This window comes from Gekko japonicus, unplaced genomic scaffold (assembly GCF_001447785.1).
Source record: "Gekko japonicus isolate JY-2015 unplaced genomic scaffold, Gekko_japonicus_V1.1 scaffold635, whole genome shotgun sequence".
NCBI lineage: Eukaryota > Metazoa > Chordata > Lepidosauria > Squamata > Gekkonidae > Gekko > Gekko japonicus.
In genome coordinates this window covers 842,407-870,043 of record NW_015161422.1, presented here as the reverse complement: position 1 = coordinate 870,043, position 27,637 = coordinate 842,407, and the positions used below count along the sequence as shown (strand labels likewise).

The following is a 27,637-nucleotide window of genomic DNA, read 5'->3' as shown; positions in this document are numbered from 1 at the left end:
GGGGTGAGGGATCCCCTGGTTTGGAGCCTCCCCCCCCCCCAGGGCTTTCAGGAACCAGGGGAAATTACCCAAAAAAAAGCAGGCAAGAAACCAAAAGTAAATGTGATGTGCCTGTGTTTCCTGGAAGTGACAGAGGCACATCGGTGACGTTGGGAGGCAACGCTCTGGTTTTGAGCAAAACTCTATGGTAAGAAGCTAATTCTCCCATAGAGGTTTTGCACAGAAACCAGAGTGCCTATGTCACTTCTGGGTGACGGAGGCACATCGCCCCCAATCTCCACGACGTGCCTACGTTGTCATGTTTATTTCCAGCTTCTTCTCTCCCTGCTCTTGGGTAACTACACCCCCATCCCCCCACCCGCTTATCTGACAGACCTGGCAGCCCTACATGGAAGTAAGATTATTTCATGAACCACGAGGAAAAATAATCCAAGATGCTAGATTTGGCATTAAAATACGTAACAGTTCCTCTGTCATTTATTATATATTTCCTAATGAATAAATAAACCTGCAGTTACACTCTGTAGTTACACTCCTAGTTTCCTTTACGTGACCATTTTTGAAAATATGGAACATGCATGATTTATAGTGAAGAATTTTCAGTGGTCATAGTGGAAGCCTTCTCAAGTGGAAAAAAGATAGTCTTTACTGTTCTTATAGGTCCTTTCCGCACTTGGATCTCATCCCTGGTTTTATCAGAGTCCAACGCACAACACAATACCTTGCATTTATCCCTGGTTATAACAGCATCCATTTATCCCGGGACAAGTGTGGGGTGAAACCGGGGTGATCTCAATGTAATGTGGAAACAAAAAATACCCTGAGATAATTACAGGGGTGAACTCGAGTGTAGTATAGATTGTAAGTTTGGGGACAGGGCTGAACCAGGATTTAAGGTCTAGTGCAGAATCACCCACAGAGGGCTCATCTGAGCTATAGCTTCCTACCCTGGTCATTCATACTCTTTAGCATGGCCATCAAAGAAACTGAAGATAAGAGGGATTGATATATAGTACTTAAGCTAAATCACTCCTTTTTCTATAACCGTGGTCTGTTTCTCCCACTCTCTCAGTTTATAATTCCCTGCACCTTCAATGAATCTTAATTCAAACGGTCATTGACCAGCACAAGTCATAACAAAGTCCACAACCACAGTAGACAAGCAGCTTAAACATTAACCCCCACATATAATACATGCAATGAGTAATAAGTAAAATTATTATTACATTTATTCAATAAACATATGTAAAAACCTTAAGCCACTGTTATCTGGTGGATTTTACACCGAGTCTGAACGACCAGGATACCCATTGAGTAAAGGAAGGACTACCTTAGAATAAATCTCTTGATAAGGATGGCAACAAAGTAGTACATGTTCTGTAGTTTCAGTCTCCCCTGAGCTACAGGGGCATAGCCTTTGTGCCTTAGGAACTGTTTTATATCGCCTAGCTAAAACCGCGGAAGGGAGTGGTTGACATCTGGCAATGGAGAATGCCTTCCTGTGACTAGGAATCTCCAACAGGGAGACATAGCTGGCAGGGGAAACTACATATCTAGAGCTTTCCAAGGACATGTAAGTTGGTGACCTCTAAATCTGTCTGCTGCTAGGCATAACCTTCAAGGCTTGGATGGACACTGTGAGACCTTGTTCACAGATGCAGACTGGAGGCCACTTCAGACCACAGCAAGTGGTGGATTCCAGTACTGAATGTGCTTTTGCGTATAAAAACTCAATGCAAATAGAGCAGGAAGAAACATTTTAACCTGGCTCTCTTTATGTTGCTGGACAAAAGAATGGCCAGGAGACCCTTTCCCTGCAATCTGAATTGGTACAGTCCATTGAACCAGCTCATTTTCCTGAATATGTAAACTAAGCGTAATCCATTCACACCTAGTTTGCCAACTGAGCCCGCTTGCGGGGAGAGCGGGGTATAAATTTGATAAATAAATAAATAACTCTACCTTGCAAACTTACTGGAGATTTGGGGCAGTGCCTGGAGATTGGGGGGGGGGGTAAGCGAACAGAGAAGGAGTTTAAAGTTTACAATGGAAAGATGACTTCAGAGAGAAGGGGTTTAAACTATAAACCCCTTCTTTCTTTGCTCCTTTGCTGGGGAAGGGAAGGGGAGGCTTTTGAAGATGCCTCCTCCCCTTTTTTTTTTTGCTTTCCCAGCCAGCTCCCCTAGAGGGGCCTCCCGCCCTCTCCGCAGGTGATGTCAGGGGGGGTGGCATATGCTAATGAGATATTATGCTAATAGCCTATTAGATATGTTAATGAGCTCCTTCAGCTCTTTTTCAACTAAATGACCCCTGGTCAGAGCTGTTCTTGAAAGGACAGTTTTGGAAAGAGCTCTCTCAGCCCCACCTACCTCACAGGGTGTCTGTTGTGGGGAGGGGAAGGGAAAGGAGTTTGTAAGCTGCTTTGAGACTCCAAGTGAAGGGCGGGGTATAAATCCAATCTCCTCCTCCTCCTCTTGTTTATGTTGGTCACCTCCTATAGCAGCTGTGATGTATTTACACCCTTTCACATTACGGAAAGTGAATTCTGTTTGTATGCATTACTAGTACTTATTTAAATACATGATTCCTTGGTTTTGAGGGTAAAATGTAAAGCCGTGAGATACTTGCAGTACCATCCAAAGCAATTACTCCCAAATTCTTTGACCTCAATAAAGTTTATAAAGGTGTAACTCTGCTTAGGTTTGCACTTTACAAGCAACCCTAAGCTTATTGAGCCTGCACTTCAGGAATTTTGAGAAAGGGTAGTGGATTCCACCATAAAATGGCTGCCATAAGGGCAGAACCAATCACAAATGTTAGGAAGTTCTGAGCCTAGTGTCATCCTATGATACAGGCAGTCACTTCTGAAGGAGCACTCCCTGCAGATGCAATGGTTATTCTCTTTGGCACTTTGAAAGCACTGCCTGCACTGGGAAAGATGAGGGAAAGCCAAAGGCTTCCAAAGAAAGGGAGGGGTTTGGCCTCTATATGGCCACAGTGAGAGGTTTCTAAGCCTAGAGCCATAGGGAAAAGTCTACTCTATAACCAACCCAAGGGCACACACCTATGATATGCTTGCCTGCTCAGCACATCACTCATCAGCCACCTTCCAAGGACTGACCCAAATGTTCCATTCCATTCAAGACCCTTTGGGTTTTATCCCCAAGACTCAAGAAACAAGCACACTGGACACTCTGTTGAGACTTAATTTGCCCCCAGGGGACTTAGGCCCTTTCCCCTACTCCCTTTAGCACTAATCTGCCTCTTCTCACATAGAAACCTGAGAGGCCCACTCTCTTTCTCTCTCATCCTAGTGCAAAGTGGTTCCACAAATAAAATACCAATTTGAGTTCCCTGATCGTATTACCATTAATAAAAAATAAATCCAGACACAGCAAGATGTGGTTGAAAGACAATATTCTACAAATATTAATTCCACCCAATGCCAGTGCCTAGCAGAATTTCCCCCACCCCCCTGTCAGCATTGAGAAATGTTATCCCACCATCTTGTGTGTTTACAAGCATACACCGTGGTAGGAATGTCTGCCACCCCCACTTAAGACTTAGTAATTAGGGCCTGCATAGGAAAGCCAAGCTGCCTGTAAGGCAGTTTACTTTTCTTCTGCTGTTGTTTTGGAAGTGGAGTTTGCTGCTACCTCTTTAGCTGTTTGACATTTTATTACTTGAATGCTACAAGTATATATTATCCATTGCTCTAGAAATTTATACCGCAAGGTGGTAGAAAAATCTAATTTTAGACACTGAGCAGGACATCTTTTCTTTAAATCATACATGCAGTTTTCAAGAGGGTACTACAAGCACTCTCTTTCATACCTGAAAGGGCTGCTTCCTGCCACTATGAATGTCAGCTGAGAGAAGTATGGCTTGACAGCAGAAAGCTCAGGGACCGAAGCTACTCAAAGCTCATTCTGTGCCTGTCGTTTTTCAGTGTCTGAGCTTCAGGAGCAGTCTCACTCATTTCAGGAAGGCTATGCACAGAACTGTTTTGCTGGATCATGTATGCCCTTTATTTCCACCTACTTCTAACTACTAGGGATGGGCATGAACCTAAATTCGTTACAAAAATCGTCCAGTTCGTGGTTCATGAGCCGAGGGTCGTGCAATCGTGTCTGCAATGAACCTCCCACAAACCTCCATGGTTTTCATGGTAGTTCTTGCGGTTCATGTCAGCAGTTTGTGTGGCAGACACACCAGCACTGATCAATTAATCGTCAAACCAATGAGGGGGGTGGACTTCTGCAGCCCTGGAAACACCAATACTGACCTCCATACCTCAACAGGCAGTGCTGGTTGCCAACAAGAGAGCTCTTCATGCAGCTGCTTGTACTTTGCAGCAGGTAGTTAGGCAGACAGAGTTAGAGGCAGAGAGGGAAGGGAACTGGAAGTCATTCCTCAATATGAAAACAGTGCAGTTCAGAGTGTTTGGTGCTTACTCAGGGCTCTGAGGCACCTGTCCTGCTCAAGCCAAGCAGAGGGGCTTAGCCAGTGGCTTCCTTGGCTGAGGACCCACACCCTCTCCCAGTGGGATTTTTGAACCCTCAATTCCTCCTCCTTTGCCCTCTGGACTCTTGTATCCTCAACTTCCACACCTTTGGGTGCCCCTGTCACGACCCGGCACTTCCACCTCTGTCTTCTCGGCTACTTTCCAAGCCACCGCAGAGACTACAGGGTGTTTACTTTACTTCAGGGTTGTATCAACTAGCACAACAAGAGTAGGAAAGGTAATAACTGTTTGGTTTCCCTTTTTACTAATAATACCAATTAGCCAAATATACGGGTCAGCGACTCAGTTCAATTAAAATAATACATATTTTTATTACAAACAATAAAAACACACAAGTTGGGGACAAGAAAAATGTACATAGAACAAACAAAGAAACTCCAAAGCTAACTAAGCTAACTCTATAATTCCCTGAGCAATTGGCTCTAAGCAGCAACAAACGTAGAGGCTGGCTGGTGCCTGGGATTAGCAGTCCGTCTGGTCCGATGTGCCCCGTGCAGTCCGTCCCGGCCTTCCACTCCAGCAACTGTGAGCAGTACAGCATAATGGCTAGATGCTTCTCTCTTGCAAGCATGCGTCTGCTAACTGGCCTTGCCTCGGCTCCCACTAAATAGCTGGCTGGCTGTCAGCCAATCATGAGCTAACTGGAAGTTCGCATGTGGCTGACTTAGATGAAGAACTGTCAAGATATACCTGAGTCATCGCATACTCTGACAGTTGCCAGGTGCACTAGCTTACAATAGCCATTAATTAGATACAGATGTCACTTAGCTGACCTACTTTGCTAACTACACCCTAGTGCCTTACATTGACTGTCTGGCTACAGCAACCACTTACAGTTTTTAAAGGGGGAATACCTTGACAGCCCCCCATTGGCTTATCATCATCATCATCCTGGAGGCACCTTCGCTGTGCCTGCCTTGTCTTGGTTTTCCAACTTTCCACCCTCCTCTTGCACTAGACCTCCTGTCAGATCCCCCCTTTTGCACTTTGGACCCTAGGATCCTCAACTTCCACGCCTCTAGACACCCCCCCACACACACAGGCTTAACACCATCAGCTGCTCTTGCTGTGCCTGCCCCTTATTTTGGTTTTGCAACTCTCCCCCACCCCCACCAGACCTCCCATTGGGTCCCCCCCCTTTTGCACTTTGGACCCTAGGATCCTCCAGGAGCAGGGCCCAAGAAGGACTGCCCATCTGCAGCAACAATGTCTACGATGGGGAGGTGGGCACTGTCCACTCCCCCAAGCCAATTCTTATCAAACCTGGAGGGCAGGGAGAGGGGCATCCTGGTGAGGTCTGTGAGTTAGATGCCTTTACCTTTCAGGGGTCCATTCAACACACTCTTCCTTAACCTGCAGCTGTGATTTTCCCGGAGTGCACTTTACTAGGAGCACCTGCTTTCAGGGGCTGCTACTCAGCCTCCCTAAACCCAGTCCTTATTAAACCTGGAAGGCAAGTAGAGGGGCATCCTGGGGAGGTCCTCTGTGAGTTTGATGCCTCTAATTCACAGGGTTTGATGCCTCTAATTCAATACACTCCTCCTGAACCTGCGGCTGTGATTTCCCCAAAGAGAACTTTTCTGGGGGCACCTGCTTTGGGGGGGGACTGTAATATAACTTGCCCCCCCAAACTCCAATCCTCACCAAACTTGGACGGCAGATAGAGGAGAATCAGCTGGAGAATCGCTGAGAGTTTGGTGTCTCTAGCCAGTAGGGGGGCTGTTCTACCGCATCACAAACCTTACAAAACAAACCAGTTCAGTAAACTGGAAGGTGCATGAAGTTTCGTGGTTCATGAGATCCCACAAACCAGGATGCATCTCCACTTTCCCAGTTCATGCCCATCCCTACTGACTACACCTACTGACTTCCCACTGCAAAAAAACTGCACAGAATGAAGGAGAATGATGAACTACGAAAGGAGGACAGAGTGACATTTTTATTGTGATAAATATGAGATCAAAGGTTTATTTAGGTCAAGATGAAAGTGGTTGTGAACTCTACAATTAATATATAGCATTTAAAAAAGGCAGAATCAGATAATACTCCAGAAGTGCACTGCAAGGGAATCTACTGATCGATCTTGCTTACATAAAATGTCAAAGTAACTTTATTTTCAATTTATATTTTGAGCACAATAGCTTGCAGCAAGCATTTTCCCAAGTGCTCAAGGTGGATCAATATTTATGAAAAAAATCTAGTTTTTTGTAGGAGACCGCTTTTGAGACATAAAAATAGTCAGTGTCCATTGCCACCAGTATTGATAGTTTATGGAACATGATAGCAGAAGCATCATCAAAATCACTCAAGAAAAATAACTTCATGCCTGATGAACACATAGAAACAGAAATGGCCTTAGCCGCCTTATGCTGGAGAGGGGACAGCATTAAGTCAAATCCTTACTTCACATTGCCTAAACCAATGCAACCCTGAATCCATTTTATTATCCCTTTAGTACCCATACACATTTTGATTTCCTGCAGAATCTCCATTCCCTTTCTTTCCCAGTAGGCTTTGCTACTTGAAAGCCTAGCAGTTATTCCAGTGCTCACCATACTAAAAAAAATAATCACTAATTATACACACAGATCCTCTCAAATTCTAGTGCCACCATAAGTATGGACTTATGGCCAGATCCTAAACATGTCTACCCTGAAGTTAGGTCCCACCATGTTTGAGAAGACTTGCTTTCTGCTAAGGCTGCTTAGAACTGCAGCCTCAGTCAGTGGGCTCCTCATAGTGCGCATACCCGCTAGCATAGGTTCTTCCTAAATTCAAGTTGCTGAACAAGTCAGCAGCTTCTGTTTCCAGATCCTTCCCTCCTTCCTCATGGTCATCGTCTTCCTCATCATCCTCTGCTTCGTATTCATCGTACTCCTCATCATGATCACCAGCATCTTCATCTTTGCCAGCGGAGAGGTTCTTCCAATAGGCATCATAGCCAGAAGCCCCATCGGCATCCTCGCCTCCTGTCTGTCGGCCGAATCTGAGCGAGCGTGCTGCAGAAGCAAACGGCACAAGTTTTCACACTGACATTTTGCCTATGACTTTTTGTTTGTTACTATCCACCATGGGGAGTTTGTGGTAAACAGCGCCAACAATGATGTGACAAGGCTGTCCTATGACTATTTCCACATGGTCATAATTAATTTGTCACTCATGCAGCGAGAAATATTCTACAAAACACATATCACAAAATGAAACCAGAGAACAACTTGGAGATCTGAAAGCACTGGCAAGTATCCATCCATACAGGTCCTCTGTCAGAACAGCAATTCCATTTGCAGAAGAGGGGGCAGCATATTCCTCCTTTGGCTGCAGATCCCACTGTGCCCCACTGTGCCTGAGGGACTGCAGACCCACATGAGAAAATTTAAGGGGCCTCACTCTGCAAAGTTTATGAATGGTCAGACACATACCACTAAGTACTGTATTTATTTACATCACTTATACTCCCACCTTCCTCCCCAGGTATATATTGTAAATCCATATGAAAACTTTTTATTTATTTTAACTTAAGTGCCTGATGGACAAAATTAATCCCCTTTTTAAAAAGGGGGGGGGATATGTTCCTCATCAGTAAAGCATTTAGAAGTCAGGCTGCTCCAGATGGAGTAAGCAGGAGCATACCAGACCCAATGGGAAAAAATGCCCCCCCCCCACCCCCTGGTCTTGAGATGATTTAACTTTCCCCAGCTCAAATTGTAATTGGGTTGCTAGTTATAAACATTACAGTCAAACCCAAAAAAAAGCTTATTGTATCATCATAAGTTCTAAATTAGCTGCAATGGAAAATGGGGTACTGAAAATCAGAATGTGCTGTTTACTTTGGGTGTTTTCAGCCTAAGTCCTGGATACTAGCTGTAGCTCCAAAGCAGCTAAACTCACTGACAAACAGTCACCACATACGTGTGCAAGTGCAGAAATGTCTCAGAGTCTTTGGCAGGGGGGGAAGCTGTGTGATCCTTGAGCTTCTCTGATCAGGCCTAGAAGCCTCTATAGCTAATGGCTTTATTTTGACAATCATTTTGAACCCCAATCATTTATCTCCTTGGTACTCAAAAAAAATCTCAACATGACATGCATATCTGTTACAAAAATGCTTATCATGCTGTAGCACTGAAACAATTTTTTTATCCCCACTTTGCTGCTTTCCCAAAGCCCTGCATGGCATGCCTCCCTCCTCACCGATGGGCTACAGCAAGCCTTCTGCATGCAAACTTACTCGACATGCTCAGATCTTTGGTCTCCTGTGTTTCATGTCCGCACTTTGGGCAGGGAGGCGCGCGTCCCTTTTCTTGTTTGAAAACCTTGCTCCGGGTGTGATCGTCACAGAAACAAGCCTGCAGGGAATAAACAGTGGGAAAAGGAAAGCACAAGAATATTTAATCAGAAGAAAATAGGCTGTTGCAAGACCCCCACACATACCTCAAAGGGAGGGGGAGAAATTAGAAGTCAACAGACTGCCAAAGAAGAGTGGAATAACGATGCAATAAGTACATAATCTTCCTCAGGGGTCCCCAACATGGCACCCATAGTTGCCACAGTGCCTCGAGTTTTTGATGATTATGGTATAAGGCAGGCAGTGGCTCTATGGAATGAACGTCACCTGTGCAAACAGAATAACATTCTAATAACACAGTTGGATTTGCTTCCGACATAGCTGGAACGTCTGTTGAAGTCATCGTATCTTCCCAGGTTTAATGTCATTTGATAATTCAGGTGGAAGGTAATAGTATCACTACATCAAATTTTGTTCACTTTTCAAAAATCATTTACGTTCCCATCAGAATCTGGCCTCTTACTGAACACATGTGCAAGGAGCTCTCACCAGCGCTTCAGCACTAACTGCCACTGCTACAGATAACAGTGCAGGTTAAAAATAACTGTGCTGATGAAAGAAGGGCTCGTGGACATGGACAGCCAGGAGAAGGAGCATTTTCTCTTTTTTGCTTTGCATACGTGAATGAGAGGCCCACAAAATGAAGACAAATAATGCTAGATGAGTGTTTCTTTGCTAGCCACAAGCCGAAAAGGGTTTGAGGACACTTGATCTACCTCGTAACTTCACCTACGCCACCATGACATCCCCTCTGGAATAATGGAAAAGAGGGAAGCAGTAAGTAGTTGAACATTTCAAAGGTACACAAAGATTAATAGTGCAATCTTAAAATGAGTTACTCTAGTCTAATTCCATTTATTTTACGGGCCTGAATTGGAGTAACTCTGCACAGAATCACATTGTAAGACACTCTCAGGGGGAAGGGATGTATGTTTATATTTATTATGGAACATGCTCAAGGCAATAATCCAGCTACCCTGTAGCCTCTAGATGTAAGCTACTGCCAGATGAAGTAGAATTCCTTGTTGACCTGAATTTCATATCAGGGGAAATCTAGATGGGGAGGAAGAGGGGGGGGGAGAGAGAGTTCTACCCTTATCCCACCCATCCCAGTCACTGTAACTGACTCTGTGAACTCAGCAATGCGATATGTGATATAACAGACTAAAAAAAAAAAGAATATAAAATTCACAGGACATAGTGAACAGATGCCAACTTTCTTAGGAGCCAGCTCATACTATTTGTTGTGGTCTGTTCCTCTACATATTCTTACCCCTTAAATTAAAAGCTCTTGGGAAAAACCTGTGAGGGTATATGCATGCCCTCCATAGCAATTTCAAATACAGCAGCAATTTTTGGATTGCTGCTATCTTGAGACTCACCACAGATACATCTCACAACACAAGGACTCTTTCTGATGGTGTAAAATGCTGACAGAGAGTGCCCCAGAATATTCCACTATCAGAACAGGCCTCACACCTGTTAAAAGTCACTAAAAACACAACAGCACAGAATAATGACCTGTCATCCCAGTCATAAAGGCACAAGCAGATCAGTGGAGAAGAAACCCTGGAAGGATGAAACAGTTCAGGCTTTGAATACAAGGAAAGCAGCTTCAGCAGTTCTAGCTTAAGGAAGTCCAAAGAACCCAGCACGGAAGGTACATTGATCAAAGCATGATAGGAACAGGACACAGACAGCTTTTCTTTTCCTTTTAGGGGGAAAAATCAGACATTTTTGATGTACTGTAGAGAAAGGCATGACAAAAACTGCCAGCACCTTTAAAGTACAAGAGCAGGGAACCCAATACATCTGCTTCAAAATGTTTTAACTTTTACCTTACAACGGAGGCATGAGTGTTGCCCAAGTCGATTGCAGGAAACACCTATTAAGCAAGACAAAATGTATGCTTGAATAATGAGATTCTATAGCTTTGCTCTTTGCTTCTGCTTTCTAAACCAAGGTCAGCTATACAGTTCAATGGATACCCTCAGGCTTTTCAAGACTGCGCCTCTTCTAAGTACAAGGAAAATGAATGCTTAGCCTAGGAAATGAATAAAAAAAATTGTAATGGATGTCCCTTCACTGCTTGGACCCAACATTACACTTGCTCTCCTACACTAAGCTAAAGACACCTTCTTGATTACACTACCAGTTTGTACAACAAAGGAAAGCAGCAAAACAAGATTTTTTTTAAAAAAGGATGAGGCTGGTAGACGGGCTATACTGGAGACACACAAAGGGCATCAGGAAAGCACAGTGATCATGTGGCTGGCACTTGTGAAAGAAGCACCTTGCACCACAAAGGGCAGAATCAGTCCACAAAAGCATTACAGGTACAGCATATACAACCCTGCCCAATGGCACCACATACAGAGAGGAGGTATGGCACAGAAGTATATGCTTTGAATGCTGAAGGTCCCCAGGTTCAGCTCATCCCCCATTAAAGGATCACGGAGCAGTTACTCAGAAAGACCTTTCTCTGCTTGAGAACCTTGGAGAACTGCTGCCACAGCAGAACACAGCAAGCAAGATGGAACAACAAGGCAACTTGATATGATCAAAGTGACCAAAGTCTACACAGCAAAGTGATGCAGCATGCGACAACATCATGGTTTCCCCTAACAAGTTCCACACCCTAGGAAATGACGAAGACCACGATTGTTCAAGAGGCTTTTAATCTACATTAGTCAGCTGAGTGAAAACACAAAGGCCGATTCTGCACTAATGCTTTGCTCTCTGTTCTCCCTGGGTCTAATTGGCCCGATTCTGTTGGGGGAGTTCCACATTAAAGTACTCTGACTCGGGTTTGTCGCCTTGTCCCGAATGTAGTGCCCCCTCCCCTCTCTTCCACCTCCTTTTTTTTGATCAGGGGTATCGTTGCGTTGTAATGCACCCACCCACTGGAAAACAGGCGTGCTTTACGCATGCGTAGTTGCATTGTGCCAGGTCGAAAATGGGAGGGGAAAGGGAGACGGGAGGTGGGAAGGGAGGGGGAGGGGGGAGGGATAGAAGCAGACATGCAAGGCAACACATGTCACCCCCGTGAAAATTGTGTCCACAACACCATACCACCCTCAATGCATATTTTTAACAGTTGCACTATAACCCGTGGGTTAGCCCCACGAAAAATTTTGTCCACACCTCCATGTCACCCTTAATGCATTTTTTTAACAATGGCACTACTTTTGTACAAATAGCAAATTGCAACACAGAAATCGGGAAACAGCAGAGGTAGGGTGAGAGAAGCAGAGAAGCAGAGGGGCATTGAAGGGGTGGAGAGAGGTGGGAAAGGGAGGGAAGGGGAGGGAAAGAAGCAGAGGGGCGTTAAAGGGGTGGAGAGAGGACAGCCGCGATTCGCGAGTTCCCCACTACAATGCCCCGACTTCATCCCCGTTGTAAAAAAAAGATCCTGAAAATAGCGGAGACGGAAAATCCGGGGAGAAACACCATTAGATTCGGGTCAATTGCCGATCCAGACCAACATGTGGGGAACTGATCAATTTCCACGGATGTTGTCGGGGGGTGACACCGGGGCAAGTGATTGTGCAGAATCAGCCAAAGCTGCCTTACAATTGATCAGACCAGTTCTCAGCTCTGATTGACCTTGGCTCTCCAGGGTCTTAGGCAGAGGTTTTCTATGTCACCTATTACCCGGCCCTTATTTTTTTTTTGTTAAACTAGAGATTCTCCTGCCATCCTAGCAGTTCGAAAGCAAGAAATTGCAAGTAGATAAATAGGTACTGCTTCGGTGGGAAGGTAACAGCGTTCCGTGCGCCTTGGTGTTTAGTCATGCCGGCCACATGACCACGGAAACATCTTCGGACAGCGCTGGCTCTTTGACTTTGAAACGGAGATGAGCACCGCAACCCTAGAGTCAGACTCGACTGGCTTTCGAGCAAGGGAGATTCCAGAGATTCAGTCCGGCACCTTCTGCATGCCAAGCAGGCACTCTACCAACTGAGCCACTGAGTCTCCCTTAAACTGCTGTGCCCAGGGTGGCATTCAGTGGTTTGCTGGTTTTAGATTGTTAGGCTTTACATTACTGCAATTTTAATTTTCAGGATTATCGAAAGGTTTGGGTTATCTTATACTGGCATTATAAGATTTTCTTTTTTAAAAAGTAAACTGCCTTGGATTCAACTGAGAAGAAGATAAATAAATACATACTGGAGAGAGTGGGATGCAGTGGGCAAGGGTTTAAGAAGTTTCCTAACTGCTCTCTACATGTCCAACAGAAGTCTAGTCTAGCCTTTCCACTGTGACCCATTAATCAAAGATGCTAGGAACTCAATCTGAAAACTGTCAAATAGATAGCCTGTGTTCCAGCAGATGAATAGGTTTAGTCCCAGAGTCATAACTGAACGAGAGACCTCTGTTCTAACAACACTGCCTACCCATTTACAACCACAAGTTACAAGCTTTAAGAATATCTAACTGAAAAATGATAATCAACGTAATTAACAGCTTAACTATCATGAAACAAACAAGGCCTGGAGAGATCTGTTTGGAGCCAAGAGGAGGCTCCAAAGACAGGACTCTCCAGGGCTCCTAAATTCCTCATCCCCCACACTCTGCCCCATTCTCTGCCAACACTGCTGTTAGGGCACGGCTGGCCTGCTTTGATGTCTCTCAGTCTTCACAGGCAGGCTGCACCTACTTCTTATATACCAATCTTTTCTATTTAAAAAGTTTTCATTGAGGCCACAATGAAAGTAGGGACTGCAAGCAAGTAAAGAGAAAAAACTGCACCCTCTACTGAAAGCTCCAATTTCACATTTCACTGCAAAAACACACAGGCTCAATTTAAATGTGATGCTGGCCAGGCAAAAGCACTTCCCCGTGAGTCTTTGCATTTGCACACAGACTCATTTAAACTGAGTTCTACCTGTGCAAAGCTGCCATGCATAGCTGCTTTGCGCCGGCAAAAGCCCAAGTTCAACAAGATGCTCCGTGAGTGCAAAGTCCCACGGGAAGCGATTCTGCCCTGCCAGAATCACCTTTAAAATCCAGCCTGATCTACAGTCTGCCTGGCAGAGAAACTGCTATTCCCAACGGCACCCCCAGTTCAGATGCATTCCACAATCTACTGATTTGAGTAGCTAATATATCCTGTGGAAGCACTGGTTTGGGAAATCACATTACAACAGTTCTCTGATTTCAAGTGGTATTCCAGAAAGAGTTAAAGACAGATCACCTTTAGCAAGAGGAGCTTCAGGGGAACAGCTTACATTTAAAGGTCTCGGCTTCAAGAACCTGGCAGCTGGCCTGATGTTCAAACTGATCATCTTCACAGAGGAAATTATGGCAAAAGGAACAGCTGAATATTCGGCCTCCTAGAAGATTCAGAAGAGTAAAAATTTAACACAGCTAAAAGAACCAAAACCAGTCTCCTTCCATTCTGCCACCAAGCAGAGATCAGCCATTCACAGAAAATGCTTTGTGCCTCAAACCTGGCTTTGCTTGCCTGTATTGTAAGTTCTGGTAGCATTATTAAGCAATGCATGTTATATGTACAAGCAGAGTGAGCCACATGCACAGATTGCAGTTGACTCCTGGTCTTGTCCAGCCCTGGACTTCTTTGCCCCTGGTCTTAATTTGTTTAGAAAATCTGTTATGTCACCTCTCCAGAACCTGCTTGAGGCAGCCCACAACTAAAACAATAAAATACCAACAACAAAACAAATCAATAAAAATATGCCAAGGCAACAAAAACAGTAATCTAATATGGTAACAATAAAACAGTCCTCAGGCTCAGAGCTTACCATGAAGTAGCCAAAAAAGACAGGCTCCCCCAAGTTAAAAACCAGTTGGGGTTTGGTGCCAAAAGGAAACCAAGGCAGGTGCCAGGAAAGTGTGTCAAAGGAGAGGGCATTCCAAAGGTGAGGTGTCACCACCAAAAAAGCTACGTCTCTTGTTTCAACCCACCTCACTTCTGTAGGCAGGGACACAAAGAGCAAGGCTTGAGAAAAGGATCTCAAATGGCGGGCAAGATAGTACCAAAGGAGGTAAAATAGAGACCAACTGTGGCATGGTTCCTGAATACACTGAGGATCACCTGTCCAATGTGGAACTTTCATAAAAGTAAATATATTAGAACATATTGTGAAATGCCTTTATCTCCTTTGGTGAATATGAATTACAATAAGTTACAATAAATAAATCAACAAAAGCAAAAACAAACAAACATAACAAGTTAGTAAGTAAACAAGTCAAAACATTCATTTTTCTTTGTTATCATCAACTAACCGTGGTCCCAAACTCCTCTCTCGCACTCAACGCATTCTGCATCTGCAAGTGGACAGATGCAAGCATGTGTGCTGAGGCATTTCCTACCATGGCAAACCCAGGCTTCACAGAAATCACAAATAGCCCCCTGCAAAATAAGACCAAAAAAAATTACTGTGGATCTTGGCTGACCCCTACTGAATAGCCGTCTGCTTAATGAGTAGCATATACTCATTCCAAATAGCCAGTGACTAGAAACATTTTAAGGCAGAGTTCAGCAATCTCTACAGAGCTAAAAACTAGCTTAGTATTTCCCACCATGCTTCATATTCTCATCATTATGACAGTAAACGTCTAAACATAAAAATTAAATTACACCAATTTCAACAGAATTTATTTTATTTTTTTAACTTGAAATTGTAACCTAAGGGTACATCTGCTGTGCTATTTTTATCTGCTGTGCTGTTTCTATCTTTAAAAAAATGACTTTTTTGTGTGTACACACATATACCCAATTTTATCTATTTATGAAGGCCCTGAGTTTTAGTCAAGCCAGGTGCTGCAATACTTACCTGAGAGAGCAAAAGGCATGGAAATAAGAAATCCTGACTTTAAAGTTGCATGAGATCAAAGAAAAATGCCAGCACACATAACCTCAGGTACCACTCCCTACTTATACTGGCTTGAGTTGAATTGGGCTACTAAAAATGCCAGCACACATAACCTCAGGTACCACTCCCTACTTATACTGGCTTGAGTTGGATTGGGCTACTAAAAGCCTATCCTGTTTATTAGTGGGGATGTACCCTTCCATGAGTTCAAGACTGATTCTGTTCCCCATTCACACAAGTCAAGGCTCAGTTTAAAGACAACAGAACTCCTCTCCTGGGACTCCATACTCGCACAGCAGCTCCACTAAGCTAGGCTGTGCTTAGCTGGACACCAGCAAAACACCTGCAAGGGATCTTTGCCCTAGCTGCAGAACTACTTTACAAGGGTTGCTTGCAGCACAGTTGAAAGAGACCCTGAGACTGTGCCAAGTCAAAGCCTTACTAGCTGTGCATTTGAATTCGGCCCAACTGTTAACCTATCCAGCAATTAGCACATGGCCACCTCTCTTGAAAAGTGTGGATCTGAAATCCAATATCTGGCTTTGCAAAACTTTGGCTGAAATCTAGCTCCCAGCTGATTTCAACTGGAGTGAAGCATTTCCAACTGTATCTGGAATGGCCAAATGATTTCCACATTTCACTCTAACACAGACAGAATAAAAATGTCATTGCTGTAACATATTAGTCAACTTATCACATATCCTGAAAGGGATGATTCTTTTGTGTACATACCACCATTGCAAGGCCAGTGCTGTACACACCAGCATGTTTTATGACACAGTCTGAAGATTTCATCATACATTTTGTTTTCCCTGTTACAAAAGAAAAAGAACTTATCTAAAAATAAAATTATGTAGAAGTAACATCAACTTATTTAACCTTCCTCCAATGACTGCAGGGTGGCACACATCATTCTTCCCTCCTCTATTTTATCCTTATAACAACCCTTTAATAGTACTAGAAGAAATCACAGCAAATAATTTCAGCATTCTCAAGTGTCTGGTAAAGAAAAACATTAAGAATCAAAAATAAAATCTCTTCAAAGACTGGTGATATTTCTAAGGCTGAAGGGGGCTTTGGGTTCTCATGGATCAATTTTAGTTTTATAATATCACATTACAATACTAGAAATAAAGAAAGGAAAATGGGTTGGATTTGATGGTGAGTGAGCAAAAGCACTTGTAAGCACATATCTTTCCTGCCTCTCCATTTCCCAGAAATATCCTGAGACTTTCCAAATGCTGGAGGTTGTGAAAACTGTGTGTACAAAAAGCCTCACTCAGTTGGGGGGGGGGCCCCACCAAGTAGCCAGTTTTTGTATGGTGATACTCAGATCACGGAAACCCCAGGGCAGCTAGTTAGATATAGTAGTTTGATATTAGATTAAATTTTGCTTTTAATGTTTTACTGATACATTTTAAAATCTTGGAATTTTGTAAAGGTGTACTTCTGGTCTAAGGACTGTAGAAATAAACTAAACTAAGCAGTTGGGGGGGTGTTTCCCAGTGGAAAGAGGGAGCTGGTAGAAATTGCCTCAGTTTCACTCTTGACCCAGTTCACTCTTGACCCACAAAATGTCCTACATCAGTGGACACACCACTGGCAGAAGAGGGGAAAGAGGAGATTTCACCCCGTTCCCTCTCTTTGCTGCAGCCCCTCTCTCCTGTATCTTTTTTGTCCACACAGATCTCACAAGCAGCATCAGCTTTCTGAAAGTCTGAGGGGGATGCTAGAGGAAGAGGGCAGGCAGGAAACATCCCCACTCACAAGTTACTGGGAGGGCACAATATGGCACCAGAAAACAGTTTCAATCCCTTCCACACAGTTTCTTAAAACAAAAAATATCCAAGCACTGTTAGACATGTTAGACCCAAAGACAGAACACAAAGACAGCATCCCATAATGCCTAAACGAAATCAATCAAACAAACGGGTATGATCAGATGACAATGCTAGATGCCAATTCTATGCACAGCAAAAATGCCATAGGGAATAAATAAGAACTGAGAAATATAAAGTGTACACTTACCACATTGTGCACAGATGGGTAACTTTTGAACTGAGCTACAAAAGTAGCAAAACGCTCTATTTTTCTGCCGCCTGTCAGAACAAGGGAGGTTAAACAATTTCCTGAAGAAAATACATTTTAAAGAAGTAGTATTTAAGGAAAATAATGAACAAAATATGTATTTACCTTTGACATTTATCACATTCCTGTAAGAGAAGTAGATAGATATTTTTACTGAAATGTTTTGTAAGAAATTCCATCAAACCTAGATTTAAACAAATGTCTTAAATTAACTGGTTTCAGTACAATGGCAGATAGAGCTTTGGAAATACAAAATTCTAGAGCTTGCCAGCACAAGCTGAACCAATGGAAGATTTCACTCCTGTGTTCATGCAAAAGGTAAAACATCATCATTTCACTCTGAAATGTCACCTGAGCATGCTGTCTAAATTGGCAATTTACAGCATCCTGAAGGGAATAGGAAACGTTATGCTCCTATCATAACTGGAATACAGATAGCATCAAAATATCTGTTCGTTACAATTTAGTTGTGCCATTCTGCATTTTTATGAGACTAGCAAGAACTTGCCATTTCATGTTCTAAAGCAGGGGTCTCCAAAGTAGTATCCATTGGTGTCAGGGTGCCCACCAACTCCTTTCCTGGCACCCTCTAAGTGTACTTAGAAAGTGGGTGGGTATAAATGGGGCTCTTGCCCAGCAGGGCGAATGACTGGCCACTGGAGATCTGATTGGCTGTGCCAAATATTCAAAGTTCCTTTGGCAGCAGCGGCTACCACATCACAAGAATCTGCACTGTGTGACTGAAGGTAAGCTGTGTGCAGCAAGAAAATATTTTAAAACTATATGTTCATGCTAAAAGGCATCCTTTAAAGAGAGCTTCTGCCTGAAATGGGGAAGAGTTACTATTAGAGGTACACATGGCCTCACTCCCTGACATCGGTGGTTGGCTCCACCTCCCGTGGCAGTCATGTTGTGGTTGGCTCCAGCCCCCTGTGTCAGAACTCCAAAGGTCCCCACAGGGTCAAAAAGGTTGGAGACCACTGTTCTAAATAGGCCCAATTAAAATAAGAATATTTTTTGTTATACAGTTTGAGATCTCCTCCGTGTCCACAGGACCATTTATGCAACACCAGAATATCAAGAGGTAGTATAAATGTATATGGTCTTGAGGCATATTCCTGGCACCTCCATTTAAAACAGATTTTAGCAAGGTCTACAAACTAAAGAACATAAGAGCCCTGCTGCATCAGACCAGTGGTCCATCTAATCCACATCCTGTCTCACACAGTGACCAACCAGTTCCTCTGGGCAGCCAACAACAGAGCATAGAGGCCGAGGTCTTCCCCTGATGCTGCCTCCTGGCTCAGGTATTCAAAGGATTAGCATCTCTGAATGTTGAGGTTCCCCTCAGTCACCATGGCTAGTAGCCGTTGATAGACCTATTCTCCATGAATCTCTCTAATCCCCTTTTAAAGTTGTTTATTCCTGTGGCCATCACTACACCCTCTGACAGCAAATTCCACATTTTAATCACTCTGTGTAAAGTATTATTTCCTTTTGTCCGTGAGAGAGGGAGAAAAATGTTTTCTTTGTTAACTCTCTCTACCCTGTGCATACTTTTATATACCTCTATGCTAGTTAATACAGGAAATTTGTTATAATAATACAACTGTGTTAAAGATATAGAAGAGTAATTTTCTTTGGTGAGCCCTATTTTTCCTATTGTAATTACACCAAAGCCTGTCTAGTTTTTGGGACACACATTAGGCTGACTGCAGTGTTCCCTCTAATCTGAGTTAGCTCACCACTTTTTAGCCCCTGGCTCACACATCTTTGCCTTAGCTCAGGAAGGTTGGCTCCAGAGCAAATGAATTTAAGCAGCAGCGAAATCGCTCGCTCACAACTTTCATACCAGAAACTCACAAAGTAGAATTTTTGCTCACAAGACTCCACAGCTTAGAGGGAGCATTGGCTAACTGGCCTGTAATTTCCTGGTTCCCTTCTGGATCCCTTTTTAAAAATTGGTGTCACATTTGCTACTCTCCAGTCTTCTGGTACAGCAGCTGAATTCAGTGACAGGTTAGATATACGGGCTAGTAGATCAACCATCTCATATCTGAGTTCCTTAAGAACTCTTGGGTGTATGCCATCAGGACCTGTAGACTTATCAGTTTTTAATTTCCCCAATAGGTCTAGAACTTCATCTCTGGTAACCTTAATTTGGCTCAGTTCTTCAGAATCCCTTCCTAAAAATAGGGGCTGTGGCATGGGTATGTGCCCCACACTTTCCACAGTAAACACAGAAGCAAAGAAGTCATCGAGCTTTTCTGCCATCTCCCCATCTTCCTTTAGCAATCGCTTTATTCCTTTGTCATCCAGAGACTCCACTGCTTCTCTGGCTGGTTTCCTGCTCTGGATATATTTATTCAGCTTGTTTCAGCAGACAGCTACTATTTGTGCTCACCAGCAGCACACCCACCTCCAGCCATGTTCTTCATGTATGCCAGAGGATTGGGGTGGGGGTAGCCCAAGCCCCGGGTTTGTGGAAGCTTGGAACTCAAATAGCAGGGCTGAGAAAGATCTCTGGCTGAAACCTTAGAGACACATGGCCCCTCACTGCAAACAATACTGATCTAGAGAGATCAGCTGTCCGATGGCATAAGGCATCTTTATACATTCACTAAGAAAGAGGGAAACAAGAGAATTGTTGCTTCAGAGGAAACAAAATGATTTAATGTATTATTATGAATTGTTTTAGAAGATTTTTTTGTATCTTTCTTGTGCATGTGTGTGCGCGCGAGCATGTGAGTGTGTGTGTGCACCTGGAAATCATGGCGACCTCTGGTAACTGACCCATTCCAGGGGCCTGGAGGATATTCAGAGAGGTGGCTGAATAAAGCCTGCCCTCACCTCCCACCTCTGGTATTTCAAGGAGGTCTCCCATTCAAGTACTTGCCACCCTGCTTAGCTTCCGAGATCTGACGAGATCGGGCTTGCCTGGGCTATCCAGGTCAGGGCTTTTAGAAGATTTGATCACATCCAGTATTTCTTGCAAGGTCTCAAGCTTACTGAAGGTAACATAAGAGTTTCTTGAAAATCTACATTCACCTCCTTCCCTCAACATTAAAAAAAAAAGACTGCGAAATATTTTTAAATCAACACATCAAATTGAGTACACAGCATCACAGAAAGAAATACGTGCTGTCAGATTACCATTGAAGCATTGCAGGGATGTTTTGCCAAATCTATGTTGCCTCTTGAAGCTCTTATCTGTTTTTCACGTTCTTTGCGACTCTCAGCCTTCTTGCGAGCACCCGTCTTCTTTTTAGGCATCCTTCACTCTATGGAAAAGAAATATAATTTTTGTCAGATTTTAGGAGATGAAATTATTTAATTGGTATAATTAATAAATAATATTATAATTATATATATAATTAATATAATGTAATTTATAATTATAATGTAATTATAATTAAATAAATAGTTTAATTGGTATGATCCTATAAAAAGTCCTCTTTTCATTATTTGAACTACAATCTATTCTTCCTTTCTAGCATATTTTACTGCACTGACCCAATGTGATCAGGTGGGAAACATACAATGCTTGTCTCATCAGACCCCTCACTGCTAGCCACTCATCAACCCTTGAGCAGAAAATACAAAATAAGATTAATGATGTGGCTGGCTCAGGGCTCTCAGACAAATCACAGGCAGCTTTTTAAAAACATGATCGTTATTGTAAAGAGAGTATGAGAAGGTTCTGAGATGGTCTGAAGACTATGCAGTCAGATCTGGATACCAGTTCTGGAAAGAGACAAAATACCCTCAAAGAAACAGAAGCCCTTATGAATATCAAAGTCAGTCCTAGCTGATGGTTGTGTTTTTTTGTCTTAAAACTAGAGTCAAGTGGGTTAAATCCTATGGATCTGTTCTGCTAACAACAGCAGCTTCCTCTGGAATAAAGACCCTTCCCCTAACACAGCAGAGGAGCTTCTTGTATTAGGGGAAGCCACCTAGCGCCCAAGAAAGGTGCTACCATTAGCAGAACAAATCCCTAAAATCCAACCCAAGTATTATTTTAACCATTGTTTATTATATTTTGGGCTCAGCCCTTTAAAAAAAAAATTATCTCTTGTCTGGTCCCAACCATCATCTAACCACCTACTTGACACATGAAGGTGCAGAAAACACTGTTGTATGTATGAAGCAGCTCTTGGTTGCCTGCTAAGATCTATCAACTGAAGCAGAAAATCTTGATGAGAATCAAGCTGGGATAGTGGCTGTAATATTAAGACGGACTGGGGAGACCAAGATTCAAACCTCACTCATTTATGACGTTCACTGGGTAACTGGGGACTGATCAGACTCTCTCATCCCCTCCCCTCAGCCTAACCTGCCTCACGAGCTAAAAGATACATATACATTGCCCTGAACACCCCTGGGGGGAAAGGCAGCACAGAAATATAAAAAACAAAAAATCATGCACTGGAAAAAGAACAGGCCCACCCTAAAGAAGAAGAGGAGATTGGATTTATACCCCGCCCTTCACTCCCCAAAGGTGTCTCAGAGTGGCTTACAAACTCCTTTCCCTTCCCCTCCCCACAACAGACACCCTGTGAGGTAGGTGGGGCTGAGAGAGCTGTGACAGAAACTGCTCTTTTTCAAGAACAGCTCTTATCAGAACTATGGCTTGCCCAAGGTCATCCAGCCAGGTGCAAGTGGAGGAGTGGGGAATCAAACCCGGTTCTCCCAGATTAGAGTCTGCGCACTTAACCACTACACCAAACAGAGGTAAATGCATTCACTGCCTGCCAGCCTTACAAACCCCATACATGTACAATAAGAGTCCTCTACTGGGGGCATTCAACCCATCCACTCCTGGGCTGGGGGGAAATATTAAATAACTATCTTTTCATGTGGATCTGTGTTAGCAGTCAGATCGCTCCCATAGATGGGTAGTTGGCAACCAGAGAGAAAATATGCCCAAGCACCCTTCATATAAAATCACTCCAAATATTATAAGTACAACACACTGCCTGGCCCAGAAATGACCCCAAGAGGGATGCCAGGAAAACCAGCCTGGGAAGATACTTAGAAATGAATCAAATACCTGGCTTGCAAACAACTGTCCTCCACCCTAAAGGTAATGCATAATTTATAGCAATGGTTTCTCAAGAAAGGCAGCATCTTACTTTGATTAACCTCTTCCATCCCCAATCCTCCTTCCCCCTTTGGCACATCTACCCTTATTAGCATATCCACACCTGGAAGTGTCACCCATCCTGTACTTCGGAGGTCATCAATCCTATCAAGATCCACTCAGTTCTTTGATCTCTGTCTGGGAGAACCATCAAACACTTGTCCAAGTCCTTGGGAACTTTCCAGTAAGCACATCAAGCTATTGTTTTGGAGCAGACCTGTCATAGTGCCTCAAGGCACATTTCCCCAATAAATACATGCACTCGTCTCCAATGTGTGTGTGTTCTTGGCCATACCCCCACTCTGTGGGTTTTTTCCTTTAAGAGCTGGTTGTTCTCTTTCTCTGTGGACCCATGTCTCCGAGACTGGTAAATATCACCCTTGAACCTCCCTTGCTTTTTCCCACTCATCCCTGTTTTTCCTGTCTATTCCCATGTGCTTTGTATGCGTGTGTTGCCATTTCCAGTTGAACTTCTGACTGGTTTATTCTGAGAGTTCTCTAAGAAAACAATTCCCATAAATATTGGTGGAGATCCTGAGTTACCCCATCGCACTTTGTCTCTAATAAAACTAATTTCCCCAATTAAATAAGCAAAAACCAACTTGGGTAACAATCTACACCACCGAAGGAGGCCTGCCACACAGTAAATACTAGTTAAAAAGCCACATGTATGTAGACATGTGGAAGATGCAACAAGGCATGTGAAAAGTACATATGTACAAATGCTTTTGCAAATCCATACTATATAGACAACTAAAAGTGGGAACCCACAAGGACTTGCAGGGTGAACTTCCCTCTCCCCCACTATTTCCTCTTGTTTTAAATGTTTTATGTGGACTAGGTACATTGTACCGATCAATGTAAGCCACCCTGAGCCTGTTTGTATGGAGGGTGGGATATAAATGCAACTAATAAGTAATAAATAAATAAATACCGGTAAGCAGTGTTCCCTCTAAGCTGAGTTAGCGTGAGCCAGCTCACAGTTTTTTAGACTCCAGCTCACCCATTTTTGTCTTAGCTCAGGAAGGAGGGCTCCAGAGCAAACTAATTGATGCAGCAGCCAAATCACTCACTCACAACTTTCATGCCAGTAGCTCACAAAGTAGAATTTTTGCTCACAGGGCTCCACAGCTTAGAGGGAACATTGCCGGTAAGTAAAATTACTGAAAGCCCCCATAGCCTCTCTCGCTTTTCTGCTTCCTCTCCTTCCCACATCTCCCTACCTTTATTTTCTCCCCATCTTCAGTTTTCTGACTTTTCGCATCCCCGACACCCTTTACCCAGAAAGACTACGATCCAGTTGCACAGTGCAAGTTGCCAGTGGGGAACCAGTAAGGACTTGCAAAGGGCACACATTTCTCCCTGTCTCAACTTCCCTTTTTCCCTCCAACTGACAGCCTCCATATCCTGAACCTTTTCTGCTTCCTTCCCACCCACTCACCAACCTTTTACCTGCCCCTCCATCTTCAGCTACATTTTTATTTACTTCATTTCTACCTTGCATTTCTCCATAATGGGGACTCAAAGCACCGTACTTCATTCTTCCATTATATCCTCAGAACTCTATGAGCAGTGGTGGACTGGGAGTGAAAAGCCCTGGGAAGGGGCCCTTTCTCCAACCTGCCCTGGTCCTGCCCCCAAAGGAGGAAGATAGGAAGAGGCTGTCTGTCTGACCTTGACCCTCCCTCCCTCCCTCCCTCCCTCCCTCCCTTCCAAAGGGGAGATAGAATGAGGGAGGAAGAGGTAGCCAGGCTTGACTGGGCTGAGCACCACCCTCTGCCACCTTGCCTTTCACAGGGCTCAGCTAGGTGCTGCCTCTGCCTCACCTCACGCAGGGCTCAGCTGGGTGCCGCCATCTTTTAGTTGCAAGAAACTGCATGGGAGAAGTGGGGATTTGAAACAGGATAGCATGGAGAGGGGAATTCTCCCTCCCAACATCCTTCACCCTCCTTGCCTCCCTAATGGATATTAGAGGAGAAACAAAACCGGACAATGTTTTGTTTCTATCAGCATTGACAGCTTCTGAAAGGGAAGTTAAAAATGCCCAGCTTTGCAGGCCCAATCCAACTCTTCCTCCTAATAAAATAAAGGCAGCATCAATCCATTAATGGATTTCTTCGGTCACTGAGCCCCAAGCTGCTTATCGGAGGGCAGGGACGTAAGCAGTCTCCAAAACACCCCAGCCACTGGATTATGGACGGAAGAAAAAGCTCTTCCAGCAAGCGGAAACTGCCAGGCAAAACAGCCAGATGTCCTCTTCACGAGGGGGCCTCTGCATTATCCCACCATTTCCACATTATTCCAAGAACCACTTATACTCCCACAGTTGCTCTATTTCTATTTATGGCAAGCACATTTCATCCAATGCTTAAACACCTTCTGTAAAAGTCAATGCTTGACATTTCATTGTTGCTCAAAACATTTGTAGGACATCTTTGCTCAGAGTGATTAATGACACAGTCTTGACTGCGCTGTAAAATAGTACTATTACAGAGGATTAGCAACAGTAAAACATTTTTTTTAAAAAACTCATGTTACTATAAAACTAGTTCTCTGCATTTGTTGTGACAGGTCACAATAGCATGTAAACACACTTTGGATTGTTAGGCCTCCCCCTGGCAATTTTTATATAAGAATGTAAGGGCAGCTGTGCTGGATCAGACCAATCATCTATCAAACCCAGCATCCTGCTTCACTTAGTAGCCAACTAGATGCCCCTAGAAGACCTACAAGTGGGGTACGGAGCCTTAAGCTTCTCCCTGCTATTGCCTCCCCAGCACTGGTATTCAGAAAGTAACTACCTCTAAACATAGCAGTTCGATTTGATTATTGCGTTGTAACTAATACCCATTGATGAACTTATCCTCCACACATTTGTCTAATCCTCCTCTAAAATCAACTAAGCTAATAGCCATCAGTACTTCATGTGGCAATTAATTCCACAAGTTAACTACTCTTTGAGTGAAGAACTACTTTTTGTTTGTTTGTCCTGAACCTATTGCCCAATAACTTCAGTGGGTACTCATGTGTATTATGGGACAAAGAAAAAGTTCTCTCCACCCACTTTCTTCTCCTCGTGAATAACTTCCTCAATCTGTTTCATGTCACTTTCCCTCTGAACAAAACTGTCCCAAGCTCTTTAGCCTCTTCTCATAGAGAATGTGGTCCTTTACTTTGGTCACCCTTCCCTGTATTTTTCCCAGCAACAGCTTTTTGAGCGTGTGTGACCACAAATTTACAGAGTTTCCAAAAGCAGTCACACCATATATATGCACAAAAGCATTACACAAATGGCTGTTTTGTTTTTAGTCCTGCTGCTAATCATCCATATAACAGAATTTGTATTTTTCACTGCTGCCATGCACTAAATTAACATTTGCATTGAGTTAGTTTCCATGACCATTGTGAAAAACAATTAAAAAATAATTCCATGACCCCAAGGTCTCATTTCTTCTCAACCACTGACAGTTCAGCACATACTTAGGTAGGATTTTACTGCCATTTGCATCTGTTCACACTTGCTCACATTAAACCTTATTTGCAATGTTGTCACCTACTCACCTGGAAAGATACTCTTGAAGCTCTTCAAAATCCACTTTGGTTCTCACTATCCTGAATGTAAAATGTCCACACACATACCCTCAGCATAGCAAGCCTGGGGGTTATACTAGATTCATCGCTGCTTCTGGAGATGCACATTAATGCAGCTGCAACAAATGCTTTTTTCAAACTTAGTTTAGCCCACAAGATGGCCCCCTACCTTGACCAGCTGATCTGGCCACCTGGATTCACATCAAGGAAACATCAAGACTAGACTACTGTAACGCACTCAACATTGGTCTCTCCTTAAAGTCAACTTGGAAACTCCAGTTGGTACAGAATGCTGCAGCTTGGTTATTATGAGGAGCTAGGCAGAGCATGCATATTACTCCCGTTCTGCAGTTACTCCATTGGCTACCCATCAGTTACCAGGCTCAGTTCAAGGTACTGGCTGTCGAAGTACAAAGCTTTTTGCAGCCTTGGCCCCTCATATCTGCAGGACCACCTTTCTCCCTATGTTCTATAATGATAGCTTCTCTCATCTGAGCAGGACCTTCTGCAAATGGGCAAAATCAACAACTGTCTGTACACATGTATTCTCTGTTGTGGCCCCCACCTTATGGAATGGTCTGCCCATGGAGGTCAGGAAGGCTCCCACTGTCTTGGTTTTCTGCAAACTATGCGAAACAGAATTATTCAAGAGGGATTTTCTGAACTGCAGGCTGTGGAAGGTCGTAGTTCAGCAGTTTGAGACCTGAGTGCCCCATGATGGAGTGAGCTCCCATCTCGAGTTCCAGCTCCTGTCAACCTAGCAGTTCGAAAGCAAGAAATTGCAAGTAGATAAATAGGTACCACTTCAGTGGGAAGGTAACAGCGTTCCGTGTGCCTTGGTGTTTAGTCATGCCGGCCACATGACCACAGAAACATCTTCGGACAACGCTGGCTCTTCGGCTTTGAAACGGAGTCGAGCACCGCAACCCTAGAGTCGGATTCGACTGGCTTTCGAGCAAGGGAACCTTTACCTAATAGGACTGCACTGTTTGAAATGGAACTGTAGTCTATACTACTGTGTACTATCTGTTGCTGTAAGTATATCTTTGGGACTGTCTCTCCTGGTATGTCCCCACCACCACCTGAAAAGCATTTGTTTAGCCTCAAGCCAA

At 43.6% G+C, this 27,637-nt stretch overlaps 1 protein-coding gene across 2 annotated transcripts in view; it reads right to left on the bottom strand.

Annotated features, from left to right (window-relative positions):
• Window positions 1-6,245: 6,245 nt before the first annotated feature.
• The window catches only part of ZNF330 (zinc finger protein 330), a 24,655-nt gene continuing 3,263 nt past the window's right edge, over window positions 6,246-27,637 (bottom strand). For both annotated transcript variants that reach the window (XM_015428350.1, XM_015428357.1), the window contains exons 2-10: window positions 20,948-21,075; window positions 17,900-17,919; window positions 17,735-17,805; window positions 16,439-16,518; window positions 15,117-15,243; window positions 14,099-14,203; window positions 10,706-10,752; window positions 8,751-8,868; window positions 6,246-7,524 (exon numbers count right to left, since the gene is read on the bottom strand). In XM_015428350.1, coding sequence (XP_015283836.1) covers window positions 7,244-7,524; window positions 8,751-8,868; window positions 10,706-10,752; window positions 14,099-14,203; window positions 15,117-15,243; window positions 16,439-16,518; window positions 17,735-17,805; window positions 17,900-17,919; window positions 20,948-21,067 — 969 coding nt within the window. In that variant the 5' untranslated portion in view covers window positions 21,068-21,075 and the 3' untranslated portion in view covers window positions 6,246-7,243. The remainder of the gene's footprint in view (window positions 7,525-8,750; window positions 8,869-10,705; window positions 10,753-14,098; window positions 14,204-15,116; window positions 15,244-16,438; window positions 16,519-17,734; window positions 17,806-17,899; window positions 17,920-20,947; window positions 21,076-27,637) is intronic.